The 13,814-nt window shown below is 46.6% G+C and overlaps 1 protein-coding gene across 2 annotated transcripts in view; it reads left to right on the top strand.

Moving 5' to 3' along the window:
* The window catches only part of LOC119453028 (forkhead box protein K1-like), a 66,808-nt gene that overhangs the window by 34,982 nt on the left and 18,012 nt on the right, over window positions 1–13,814 (top strand). For both annotated transcript variants that reach the window (XM_037715003.2, XM_037715005.2), the window contains exons 2-3: window positions 8,690–8,953; window positions 12,219–12,386. In XM_037715003.2, coding sequence (XP_037570931.1) covers window positions 8,690–8,953; window positions 12,219–12,386 — 432 coding nt within the window. The remainder of the gene's footprint in view (window positions 1–8,689; window positions 8,954–12,218; window positions 12,387–13,814) is intronic.

Genomic DNA, 13,814 nt, shown 5'->3' with positions numbered 1-13,814 from the left:
GTAGAAGAAAAAAAAAGAAAGTTTCGTGTTAACGATTACGTCGGTACTAGAACTAAGTAGAATATGCATAGTTACTGCAGTAATAGTTCGGTGTGTTCCGTCGTTATCGTCGGTCCCGGTCGCTATCTCGCGAAAGAGAGATAGCGAAGGTTGCCACAACTCGCCTCCCTCGCGAGTGTAGTACATTCGAGGCAGATGTAGCGAGCAACACGTCGCAGTACCGGCGGTCCCCAGACTCCTGCTGGAATGGAAGCATTGCGTTCAGGCTGTTCCGGGATTCGAGGCACCGTTCGCTATCGATCGATCGCTTGATGGTCGCCGATCGCGTGAGCGCTCTCGGCGAAGCGCTTGCGTATCTCCATCGACCATATGCCGCGCCCGTCGCGAAAATATACGAAGCAAAGAATTCCGTCAAACAAAAAAAGAAAGGAAGTTTGTCGTTCCCAATATCTCCTTTATTCTTTTTTTTTATTTATAGTACCCTCGGGGCCGAGGCGTTACACAAGGGACTGGTATAAATCAAACGCTATAATTAAATACTGGGATAACGCGTTGTTCTTGGCGAGGTAAGGGGTTGGTAAACGTGATTCGGAAAACGAGCAGCTCTAAAAATGGGACTAGGCAAGCGGCACAGTCTTGTCTTGTTTAGCCGACCCCCCCCCCCCCCCCTTTTTTTTTTAAGCGCTGTTTGTTTTCCAAGTAAACGCTTGGTTTTTTTTTTCCATGCCAGAACGACGATCTGATTACGAGGTATGCCATAGTGGGGAACTCTGGTTTAATTTTGGCCACCTGGCGTTCAAATGCACGGTAGCTAGTACACGAGCGTTTTTTTTTTTTTTTTTTTTTCGTTCCCACCTCATCGGAATGCCGCCGCGGGGTCGAATCCGTGACCCCGTGCTCGGCAGAGCCATGCCACAGCCACTGGGCTACCCCGGCGGGTCATCAGTTTTATCAAATATACTGTCAACGTCAGGTACATCTGTCAACGCTAACTCCGAAAAAGAAAAATCTGGAAGAAGATACGTCGAGGAAGTATAAGAAAGCAGAGAGGAGTAAAATACAGTGGATTAAGTAAAAACATGGAATCTACAGTCGAACCCGGATATAACGAATTATTGTATATAACGAACAGCAGTAAAATTCCCTTCAATTTTTGTGCAAAGTATTTCATATATCGAATTACCTATAGTATATCGAACTTCTTTGGATCCCCATCCGATTCGATATACACCGGGCTCGACTGTATTAGGTGCAGTTAGTTAAAGACCCCTTGAAATGTTGGGAGGTCTGCTATATTCGTAGCGAACGCAGGAAGTTTGGTTCCACTGTTCAGGTGTTCTTGGAAAGAATGTATTGCGGAGGGTGGAAAAAGGGGGGGGGGGGGGTTGCATGTATATCGGAACCTTATATGTCTGTGGTCAATTCGTGTATACATTAGATGTATAGTGGCCCATAGCCGGAAGTTTGCAGCGGATGCTTTCCCGGTACGGTCACCGCGATGCTAACGAAAATTGTAGTCCGAGTGACGAAGTCACGATGGATTTTTTTTTTTTTTTTTTTTTTGCCCGTCGCGGTGGCCCATTGACAGTGGTGTCCTGCTGCTGCGCAAAAGGTCGCGGGGGTCGATTCCCGGCCGCGCGGCGACCGCATTTCGATGTTGGCGGAATGCGAAGTGTCCGTGTACTTAGTATAAGTGCACGTTAAAAGAAACCCAGGTGTTCAAAATTACCCCATCACCCCCTCCTCAACTACGGTGGACTCGAAAACAGTGTTCTGTGACGTTAAAATCCCACAATTTGTTCCGCACAGTTCGTGCTCCGTAAGCTTCTTTTGCGGACCGGATGGGCGGAGGCGTAAATGTGGACGCACAGAACTGTTGCAGTTACGTAGTGTACGTTCACTGCTGATGTAAATTTTCGGCAAGGGCGTAATCGTGTTGTGGCAATAAAATTTACCCCAGTGGCGAGGTACAATTCACCTGTTAACTGCAATAGTAGCTCTCTTTTTGGCTGATTGAGCTTTGCGCCTCCACGTGGCGCCACTCACGTTCATGCTCCCGCTCATCCGGTAATCCTCCCTAAACCGCCTGCATTTGCCGGTATACCGGACACGCTAAAACTCTATCGGAGAGTGGAGGTATATAGCGTGTTAGGTATTCCGGTATACGCAGTGGCGCTTGCGTAATATCGGGTTACCGGACGATGGTAGCGACACCTTGAGGCGCTTCGTCTAACCGCAATGCCTTACAGAGAGGTTTTCCTGTTCCACGAGTGTTCTTGCCGAAAAAAACATTAGAGAAGGCAACGTGTTCATGGTTACGCCACTGCCGAAAACGTGCACCAGTAGCGAAGTACAATGCACGTGGTTACCGCAATAATAGCTCTGTGTTCGTCTGGTTGACCGTAGTTGTTTCGGCGCTTCTATTTCCGTCTGTTCGTAACAAAACGATTGGTCAGCCAGTTCGGCCACCGCGGTATGACGACCTTAGCCGATCTTCGTTCGGTTCACGTGACCATTGAGGGACACGGAAGGTCGTCGTCTGCAACGTTCGCCACGCGCTGCTCTTGCTGTTGCGTAGTCGTCTGTTTTCGCGGGGATCCTCCACGAGCAAGCGCCGCCGTCGCTACGTGGCGTTTAGGGGGGGTGGGGGGGGGGGGGGGGAGGGAAAGGACGCAACAGTTTTTCGCGTACGCGCTGGCGTACACGTTGTACGCAGCGCGCGAGCGCGGAAAACGTGTCATGCAGCGGCGGCGTCGGCGAGGGAACGTTCCTCGCGTCGCCCTGCCGCCGCCGCTGCTGCTGGTCTTCTTCCTCTGTCGTCGTTGGCGGCGTTCCAGGAACGCCGCGGCGTTCTGCCGTCCCTGCCCTGCCTCCGAAGCGGCGTGCCCTGGCGTTGCGGTGACCGAGGAAAGGGGCACCTACTTTCTCTCGGGGCTTGTTCCACTTGGCACGCGGCACCGAACACACACACACACACGCCGCTTTCTTCTTACTTCTCTAGGGAGAGATAGTGGGAGAGCCCTAGCCTTATCCGACGACGACGACGCTGCTGCTTCTGCGTTTGTGTGGCCGGTCGGGTATCTTATCGGCCCGCAGGTCGTAACAAACGTCCGGCCGGCAAGACGAGCTGTGCTGCGGTTACAATTTGAATAGCTCCCCCCTCCTCCTCCTCCTATCTGCGCCCGCTGCTCCGTGTCACATGTGCCCGTCTTTGGTGGGACTTCGATGGCGCGGCGACGCCGTTTAATGTTGACACAGTCGTTCCCCTCTCACACTCCTGTGTCCATAGCCGCGCCCGTTCACGTTTGCAGTCACGTTTGCTGCCTCTGCAGAAAGAGACTCGGGATAAGCTTTGCGCGATTGGACTCGTTTCTCTGGTACAGACGTTGCCGAAAGCATTGAAAGTCTCCGAATTGTGGCATTTCTGGCACGCTGATGAACCTGGAGAGAGCATGTGAACTCTGCCGCTCAGTGGGCCTGCTCAGTGCTGTCAATCGCTGATTTTATTGACAAATGCGCACAGCTCTGGGCGACACGAGCGATTTGGTGCATTCCAGCGTGGAAGTTACCGTTCCCAGAGCGTATGTCAACTGGTTAATCCACGAGGCACCAGAATGGAGTGCCACGTCTGTTTTAACTTTTTAGACGTCATTGGTTCCCTAAGTTAGTAATAGAGCAGTTCGTCATCATCTGCGTTGATGTTTATGACCTTCGGGCAGGCAAGGCCATTCTGTACCCATAACGACATGGCTGCCGTAAGTTGTTTCAGTATTGCACCACTGTAGGTTCCACAAGAGTCCTGTACGAGGAGAGCAGTAGTTTCAGTCACACTTGCAGTGGATTGTAGACTTCTGGATGTGCATTAGTTGTTGTTTGAATTGTAGACCAAACCTGTGTCGGTTTGCTCGGTCTTCCTGTGTCGCATTCAGAGAGAGCCGTTGAGCCACTGTAACATTGAATAAAGATGATCACCTGGAAGCATAAGTGGCTTGTTTAGGTTGCAAAGCATTAGAACATTAAAAAAAACTCCGGTAAAATGAGGGTTCACTAGAGTACTGTGTAATAAAGACAAGCAGAATCGACCTTATCTTTTCGTTGATCCCTAGTGGTCCTTACGATGTACATTGCTGTACACATGTATACGAGGAAGCTGTCCTTGAACACTGTAGGTCGGAACTATATTATTACGATATCATCTAGAGATGCTCAAGAGATGAGCCACAATGTATATTGCAATAGGTTTTCAAGAATATCTCAACTGTTGCTAGGTCTCGAGATTTGTACTGAGTAGACCAAGTACCAACTGGCTTCACTTCCACAATTGCGGCATGTTTGAAGTAACTAGTAAGTAATTATGACCATCACACATTTTCAGATAACCTGCCTCCACTTAATGTGTTTGTGGAAAAATAAAGATCATCTTCTTCGCTGCACTGTCAAGAGAGCCAACTGTTATTTTTGAAGCAGGAAGTAGGCTAACGTTGAGGAAAGCCGGAAATGCATGGTTGGACTTTATGCTTATTTAAACCACAGTATGACAAATACGTTAGACCCTCCCCCAGTATTCCGTGAATAAGCTTGACAGAGGTGCATGATAACAATCGAATGTTTGTTCCACTTCACCAGCTGCAGTGAACTGGAACACAGAGTGCTGTTAAGTTTAGTGCAACTGGCCACAAATGTCTGTATTGCATCTTTGCAGTCTCTCGCTCTCTCTCTCTCTCTCTCTCTCTACATTTACTCATATTCCACCGAGCGCAAATGTTCTGCGTCCCGCATCCACTCTTTTGTCACTGTCGTCTATGCTGCGACCAGACTCGTGTATTGCGTATTTCAGTGGGGAGAGGACAAATGTTTTTAGAATTGAAGCAAATGCGAAGTAAAACTGGGGTCGCAGACAAGGAAGGGGCTCCAGGCCACTACAGCAACAGCTGTGTTGCACATTCATCGTCGACGAAGTGCAGTTGCGCCTGTCGCTAGGGCATTGTGCACAATGCTCTCCGGTCACTTGCAGGTGGGATTAAAGGAGGCACAGGTGACCTTGAGAGTTGTGCAGGCAGAACTTCACTGAGCTGGTAGCTGTTTGTACAGCAACTGTTTTGAGTTGACTGGGATACGCTTGGCAGAATAGTTTGTGCAAGTTGATTTGGCAGGCGACAACAGGCATTGGGGCTCTGGAAAGATTTTGAGTAGTTGTATTCTGAGGTATTGATGAAACTTTGATCACAAGAATTTGTGTGGAACAGAGTAAAATTTTTGTTTGCAACCAAGTGGGATTATGCTTTGCAAACTAGATTAGTGCAAGTTGGCTAGGCAGGCATATCCGTGTATTAGTTCTCTGAAGTGTATTCTAATGTTCTTGACCTGCGTTCATCACAGGAATTTGAATTTATGCAGAGAAGAATAGTTTAGCAAGCGAGCGGGATATGCTTGGCAGAATAGTTAGTGCGAGGCTCTTAGAATGGTGAAACCATGCATTAGCTCTGAAACACATCCCGAGGTTTGGCGCATATTGATCACATGAATTTATGGGGAACACAATACAGTTTTCAGCAAGCAAGCAAGCATGATATGCTTGGAAGAATAGTTTGTGCAGGTTGCTTAGGAAGGCGAAACAATGCATTAGCACTGAAGCTAATCCAGAGGAGGCTTTTGACAGGCGCAAGAATTTATGTGAAAAAGAATAAATACCCTTGTAGCAGGCATCTGTGATATGCTTGGCAGAATAGTTTGTGGAAGTTTTGTAGGCAAAACAATGCATTAGTTCTGAAGCAGATTACAATGGCTGATGCACTTTGACCACAGGAATCAATGCAGAACAGAATGCTCTTTTTAGCAAGCATATGTGATACGCTTGGCAAAATAATTTGCAAGTTGGTGTGGTAGGCAAAACCATGTATTAGCTATGCAGGGTCCTGGGGTTTTTGACAAACGTTGATCATGGAAATCAAATAATTAAAAAATTTGAAATTCTTCATGGCTATAATATATAAATCAACAGCAGTTTGCTCGGTTTGCAGAAACCATTGGAGGATGATTGTCAATAGCTTCCTGTTAGACCTGCTCAGATATGCTGCTTGACACACTTGATGGTTAGCTCCTTTGAATAATGCTACGATGCATGTAAGTGCGGTGATATCACAGTTTTCATAAATGTTCTATAGTTATGTGATGTCTGTGATGTCTGTCACATGAACAATTTATACACTCATTCTTTCCCTCATTCCTTTCTTTGTCGTTGTTTTTCTTTCAGATAAATTTTTCCTTTAATGGCTGGAATACAAAATTTGAGATGTCCAGAAATTTTCCAGTTTCCGAGTCTAGTGGAATAGCAAAAAAAAAAAAAAAGTCAAGCTTGTGAAGGAGTCATTTTTTTATATCCTGGGTCAGCATAAAGAGTGATTCTTCGTGCTGAATTTTATTCCATTTGTTGTTTTACCGCCTTGAAGCAGCTGGTTATGGTGATAACGTAGACGGCGAGGTGCTGCTCTAGAAAATGGTGAAACACAAGTTTACCTTTTCAACTCGGGCAGTGTAGCTATGGATATGCAACTTGTTTCATGTTCGGGAGCAAGAGCTGGAGATTCTGTGCAGATTATGCAAAATAGTAGTATTCCAGAGAAGGGTATTATCATTTGTCATTTCCTTTTAGGACTAACTGTATGCTAAATCGTTGCTTCAGTATGTACACATGCTTTGCGGTCTTGGCCACCTGTGCAATTCACTGCATCGGCGCAACTTGCTCCAGTCTCTTCCTGTGTTGGAGTACTTTTGTCAAGAAGAACATGCCCTGCCTAAAAGAAAGGCATCTGTTCCTTTGTCTCGAATGAGGGAGCGCTGCTGGAAGACACATAATTTGAATTTATTGCCATTGCTTACGTGTGGAAATGTGGCATGAATTGCGTAGCGTTTCATTTACACAGGTTTCCCTTTCTTTTTTTTTTAATTCCAAGTATTCTGGGTACCTTCATCGTGAAGATGTGCAGTTGTGAAGCTCCCTTGCCCAACAATAGACTGGGTGTACTACATAGTCGAAACGGCCAATTATTATTCCGCATTGTTTGCATCTTGCTCTGGCCAACCTTGGCATTGTTCGATCGGCCCCCTCTCTCTCCGCGATATTGGAAGGTGACTTGTCGGTGCACCCCACGGCGACACGGAGTCGCGTCATCAGGGCTGCAACAATGTTACTTCTTCCTCGCTCGACGAGGCAGATACATTCTCTCACAGTCTTTAAAAAACCTTTTTGCATTCTTGTGTCGTGTACACGCTTGTGCTCGCTGCACAGCACGTGTGCAGCATGCGCTCTAACTAGCTCACGGGGTTGAGGTGGGGGGGGGGGGGGGGTGAGTCTGACGGACAGCTCTGCTTGTCTCTTTATGCTCTCCGTCTATTGTTTGTACTATGCCCGCTCTCCAGGCATTTCGGGGCTGAAGAGAATGGCCTACTTGCTTGCTTGCTTGCTTGCCTGCTTGCTTGCTTGCTTGCTTGCTTGCTTTGTTTGCAAACGCAGCTTCTCTTGGCAGCTTTGGAAAGGGAAGCTGCTCTCGTGGTTCTTTAAATTTCTGCCCAACTCAAGATGTCTACCTGCAGGTCTTCTTGAATGCTGCTCTAAACTCATCTGCCTTCGTAATTGCGTGGCTGTAATTTAAACTAGGGCCGCTATTCTGGAAATCGTCAAATTACTCCATATAGTTGAATTCGTCATCTTGTTGCTTTCGATTGGCCCACGGCTGCTAGGGTGTCTCTGACTGGCTCAAAAAGCCAGCGTGGCGGAATTGGACAGCGTGGCGGAATTTGATGTGTAGGCGCCCCGTGTCCTGCGTTTGTGACGGTCTTTGATTCGTTGTGGCACCTGATTTGAATACAAGATCAACGAGTTGCATTTCATCCGCATTCAGCATTTTAAAACATGAGGTAGAAATTTGCACTGTTAATGTGACGTAATAATGCAAGGAACAGCGTGCCTACATATAGAAGGGAGAGCACATGTGCTTAGATTGTTGGACTATATTTTCTTGTTTCTGTGATTAATTGTTCGTTTGTTTCTCTTAGCAGTTGATGAGGAAAGTGCGTCTTAGCAGCCACATTGATTTGTGCTCGAGTAATAGCTGCTGAAATTTCGATGACCTCTGTACACCTGTGTTGTGGCCGGTAAAGCTTCCGTCACACTTGATGTGAACAATGAAGATCCGTCTATTGCGGTTTAACTAACTGGAAGGAACAAATGTCAGCTTTGGAAAGAAAACACATTAAGCTAGCATATTCAAAGCAGCCCAACTTGAGATCTCTAGAGCCGTCCGCAGGAGAAGCAAAAAGACACCATATGGCATGTTTTGGTGAAGTGTGTGGTGACTGTACATATTTTGTCTGCCAAGCACAGTGGCTACAATGATTTAGCGTCGGTAAACAGGCACAGGAGTGTAGAAATGCTGAACAAGCTCATCTTTGCTTGACAGGCAGTGCAGTGCATGGCATGCAAGTTCGTGTACCACATTTGCTAGATTGCTGATAGTGAAAGTTAATCTGCGGCAGATATTCCAGTATGAGCAAACATGCAGTATGCTTCTTTCTTTGTGCTCAATTTTTTCCTAGAAATCTCGGCATTTACTGGTAGTTTGCAAGGTGTTGGCCACGATTCCTGGGTAGCCGTGGTTCCTGACCCACGCGATGTCGCCTCTCGTTGCAGATGCGTGTTCCGCTTCCCGAGCACCAACATCAAGATCATGTTCCAGTCGCTGGTGGACGAGGTGGGGCCGGCGAGTGGCGGTGGTGGCGCTCCGCCCCCTCCACGCCTGGAGGCGGGGCCCCTGGCCGCCTCTCCGCGGCAGCCGCCTCCCCCTCAGCTGGCTCCGCACCACCTGCCGCGGCCCCTCGCCCCGCTCAAGATCAACATCCCCGAGCCCGAGTCGAGCTTCACCAGCCCCATCCCGTCGCCCACAGGCACGCTTAGGTAGGGGTTCCGTAGGCTTTTGGGCTTTTGAAGAAAATCCTCGTTTCACACGAGCGAGAGGAATGAAGGGACTCATCGAAGGGCTCGATTTTTCGTTGGTTGCAACCGTACAAAGAAAATTAACAACCAAGCCACAGAAAGGAGAGGAGAAATTAATTATGTTTAATTGAAATGTAGACGTAGAAAAAAAAAACACGCATAAAAGTGTATGAAAAGACAACTTACCGCAGGTGGGACCCAAACCTACATCCTCCGCAGTATGCGTGCAGTGCTCTACGAGTTAAGTTACTACGACGGCCATCTTCCCGGCAAGCCCCGAGAGTGTAAGCCAGTGTCCCTCATGGCTATGGCGGCAGACATGGAACATCATTTTATCGCGAGCGTCATGTATCTATCGTGAAACTCAAGAAACTTGAGAAGCTAAGCACGGTGCAACAAGCAGTGGTACAGTGAGAGGCACAACATTAAAAACAAGAAGACAGGATAAGAGACCAAACAAGTGTTACGGAGATTAAAAGGTTTGGGTGCAAATTTGGCTGGTCACGTCATGTGTAGAGCAGGTAACCCAGTGGTCCATCGGAGTAAGACGTATTTAACTGGTCATTTTGTGACACTCTTGCAATGCAGTGAAATTAGTAAAAGACAGCATTGAAGCCATGTTACCTTGAGAAAAAGCTAAGCACCGCTTGGTGAGGGATGAAAGAAACAGTAATAAGCGTAGTGTTAAGAGGCAGGAAGATGACAGTGTGGATTACCGAGCAAACAGGTGTAGCTGATGTTTTAGTTGAGATTAAGAGGAAGGCGTGAAGTTGGGCAGGCTGTGTAATGCATAGAGCAGGTTATTGGTGGTCTATAATAAAGCGACAGAATAGGCACCACATGATGCGGACTGCAGGTCTAGTTCAGCAGAGGATTATTTGGAAGCATGCTGGAGTAAAAAAATTCGCAGTCGTGGCTTATTTCTAAGTCTGCTCCGGTATCAATGCCTCTTTTATATCCACGATTATCAATTGCCTTGTGCTGCATTAACTGCACCAAAAGCTTGCCCAACAATTTCTTAATCCATCGTCACTTCGTCATCATCAGCAGCCCTTGACGGCACTGCCCTCTCTGGCCTCAGTTCTGTTACTCTTATCGACGACCAATTACCCGCTCTACATATTACAGGACCTGCCCATCTAGGATATTGTCTAAGATATATCTAGGCTAGGATATTGTCTGCTTCCATAGAGGAAGAAAACTTCCTCCATACTATGCAAGAACTCGTTCTGTCGCCATCAGTGGCAATGACACTGGCTAGGGTTGACTCTGATGGTAGGTTGTTTCGAAAGCAGATTTTAGTTAACATCCAGTTGCACCATGCAGGCAATTTTCATGTCGGAAGAAAAGGTATGCGTTAGAATCGAGTAACGACTGTAGAAATTCTTTGTGAGCAACTATTTTCACTTGAAAACGTTTCTATGGAGGCTTAGAAAGAGCATCTTTGGCATGAGATGATTTCATGAGGTTTGTCTGATACATTCGCTGTCCCTGAGCGCCATAAGGGTCACCATTGGGGTCTGACATGTTCGTGCCAACCAGTCAAGTTCGGATTATCTGGTGGGGGCCAATTTCAGGATCGATATAACAAAAGTATTGGCCCATGGAAATGTATGGTTGCTTGCCAATATTTTTGGTCAGGATCAAATTAACAAAAAATCGAATTAGCAGGTGTTGAAATAACGAAAGTCTATTGTACTACTACACTGCTGCAATTAGATGTTTCCACGTATTGATGTCATCCACACTGATTTTCATCTCACCGTGTTCACTTCTGGTGGCTTTTCATTGGCACAAGTTGAGTGTCAATGCGATTGGTGTGGCGATGGAGTTCAGTGACCTCCGGTCTCAAAGTGTAGCACTTGCGTTGGGCATTCATGTGTCCATGTGTCGTATTGATCTGTTGTGCAATCAGTGTGTGCGCTTTGTTCAAGGAGTTTAGGTTATTGTTCTCCCCTGGGTCATTAGTAGACATTTCTGTCACCACTACCGGTTACCCATTTAAGCTGTTCCTTGTCTAGATGCATCAAGCTATCATTAATAACCATTCCATATTTTACTGAATAGTTATGCAACCATTTTCGTTTCCGTGGCTGCTGATCTTGTCCGTGTCCTTCACTAGCCGCAACACCTTTGGCGAGGCTTTGCCACTATTAGAAGGTGAGTTCACTGTGACAGTATTGTCTCTGGTTTGCTGAAATCTTAAACGTCCGGCATGCCCGACACAGTCAGCAGTGCGTAATTTTGGGCACATGATGCCCTGAACCTTGGAGTAAAGACAGGAAAGAAGTTGCAATGAACTTTGCTGTTCAAACAAGTGTCATGAAAGTGTGATTGCTTCGATCACTAGCGATAGCCTCACTGCTGCTAACTAAAGCCATAGTGAAGGCTTCTCGCCAACTAGTTAGGTGCTGCCAACTCACTCATCCCTCTTCCATTATCTTGTCAATCTCACTCTCAGATTCCATTGTGGAATGAGAGTGTTCTGTCATGTTCGTTGCATTGAACATTGATCTACACGAGACTAAGGAGGCAGTCATTTGTTTCATATAGAAGCAGTGCTGGCATCGGACAACAAGTTGGGACAGGATGGCCACTGACCAAGGAATGGTGCTACTTAGCACAGTGGCTGAAGACATACCAGCCGAGGGACTTTGCAGCTAATGCAACACAAATAAATAATTCAGGCTGCCTTCTTTGCCATCTGAACAGTGGAATTTTCAAGTTGGTTTGGTAGTGTGTGTGTGCTTTCATGTCCATGTAGAGTAGTTAGCACAGCACAAAGAAAACTAGACTGTGCTAAGTCCATCTGCTAATGAGTGAGCTAAACTGCGGCAAATTATATGTGCCGACTGTGCAATCTGGCTTTTCATTGCTTTTGCATCGATTCGTTCGCCAGTGCTGAGCACTGGGTGTATGTGCACAACAGTTCACATGGTTCGGCGCACATTGTTTTAATTTGAGTGTTTGTTAGAGCTCTTTGTTTGGGTAGACAAGTTTTGCGACTTCATTTTTGCCCAAGAAATTTATGACCACGCGAGAACATCGGCTTTTCAAACACCTGAAAAAGCTTGTGCTGCGGCTAGCACGGCAAGTCTGGCTACATCCGAAAATTTCTCTGGAGCAAAGACATCGCTGGCAGCGTTCTGCCTCGTGGTTACTCTGCTGCCTAACGCTGTTCAGAAGCATCGCCGAACAGTCATTTCGTACTGTTTCCACATTGCAGTGCGGCCAATTCCTGTCCAGCGAGTCCCCGGTCGGGGAGCCATCGTCGTAATGTCACCTCTGACCTGCAAATGGCCGCGGCAGCCGTGGAGAGGCACGAAGAGGTCCCCACCACGGGCTCCAGCGCAAGTGGACCAGCATCTCATAATAACAGCAACTCTATGCCTGGGTGAGCTTTTGCTGTGTCCTCTGTAGACTCATCTGGTGTGTAGGGTTCGCTGCCAACTGTGAGGTCGTCGAGTGGCACGGCCGGATTTCCTTTTGCAAATGTCGCCGTTAGCCGGTTCAGCGTACTGACCTTTCAGATCTTTTATGTATTTTCAGGTCCTTGCTGGATCAACAGTTTATAAAATTGGGGCCAGAATATAATGATTCTATTGCAATGCTATTTATTTTCACACTCTGTCACTTATCCGAGCGCCACTCCACGTTTGTTACCAGCAGGATTGGCCAATCGTGAGCAATGAATGATAACAAAGGAATAAAATCAAGCGAAAAAAAAAATCCTTACATTCTAGGCCTAGATTACGAAGGATATCCATCCAGTAGGCAGAATGTATGAAAAGGCAAAGTAAATTAATGTAAGCTTCCTAAATCTCAAATGGCGAGTTGTGATAAGTGCAGCAGTGACCTCGTTCATTATAATGTCATGTATAGCCTTTCACATTGTGTTACATTCCACTGCCCTGTTGTTACGGAATTATAAGTACTGTAAAAGTGTTACGGGAATCATAGTTTCAAGTTGTGTAAAACCGATCACATATTTGTTGCATTTTGTTTGTTTAAATTTTATGGCAACATCATTACTACTGAAACTGGCAGGTAGTGCAGTTTTTTTTCCTTTTTCTCCATTCACCGGAGATTCACCATTCCTGCAGGGGTACTAAATGTTTTTCAGTTAAACTCCTCCTTTTGTTCACGCAAGCTGGCCGTGTTTTGTCAGCCTGCGTTTATTCCAGGAGGTACATCAAATTTAGCTACCTAAAAGTCTGGCTCAACGCTGTCGTTGCTTCAGAAACTCGAGGTGGCAACAAAAATTAGAAGTACGCACACACAAATGTCAAAGCTTTGTAATGTAATGTGGGAAAGATTGACCGGGGTTCTTTTGTTCCTTGGGATGACAGCATGTTTCCAACTTCAACTTGCGTGATGGGTTTGCGACATTAGAAAGCTTTATACGATTCTCTATATGCTATGATGCGGGAAACTTGCGTGAGAGCAGTTGTGCCAGCGGTGACATCTTATGGTGGTGTGTTCAGTCACATTGCAATAATGCCGTTTTAGTGCTGCGCAACTCTTTTCGTGGGGAAATGCAGAGCCAAACATAATCGCAGACGGAACTAAAAGTTCTGCCCGCCGTGGTTGGTCACAGCACCTCAAGATGTTGGTCCATCACAGCTGTTTCCATGCACAGTTGCTTTCGATGTGAGCTACAACCTGGTATCCCTGGTCGAAGGGGCTCCAAGACTTCAAGGTGGCACCGACATACGAAAAGTTGATTTAATAAATACTAGTAATCGAAACGTTGTTTAGTTCTGCTATTTTTCATGTCGGTCATCCCGTATAGTCTTGGAGCGCCGTGTTGCAGCTCATATTA

The sequence above is a fragment of the Dermacentor silvarum genome, chromosome 5 (genome assembly GCF_013339745.2).
Source record: "Dermacentor silvarum isolate Dsil-2018 chromosome 5, BIME_Dsil_1.4, whole genome shotgun sequence".
NCBI lineage: Eukaryota > Metazoa > Arthropoda > Arachnida > Ixodida > Ixodidae > Dermacentor > Dermacentor silvarum.
The sequence above is the reverse complement of the archived record's forward strand: the minus strand, read 5'-3'. Positions and strand labels throughout refer to the sequence as shown.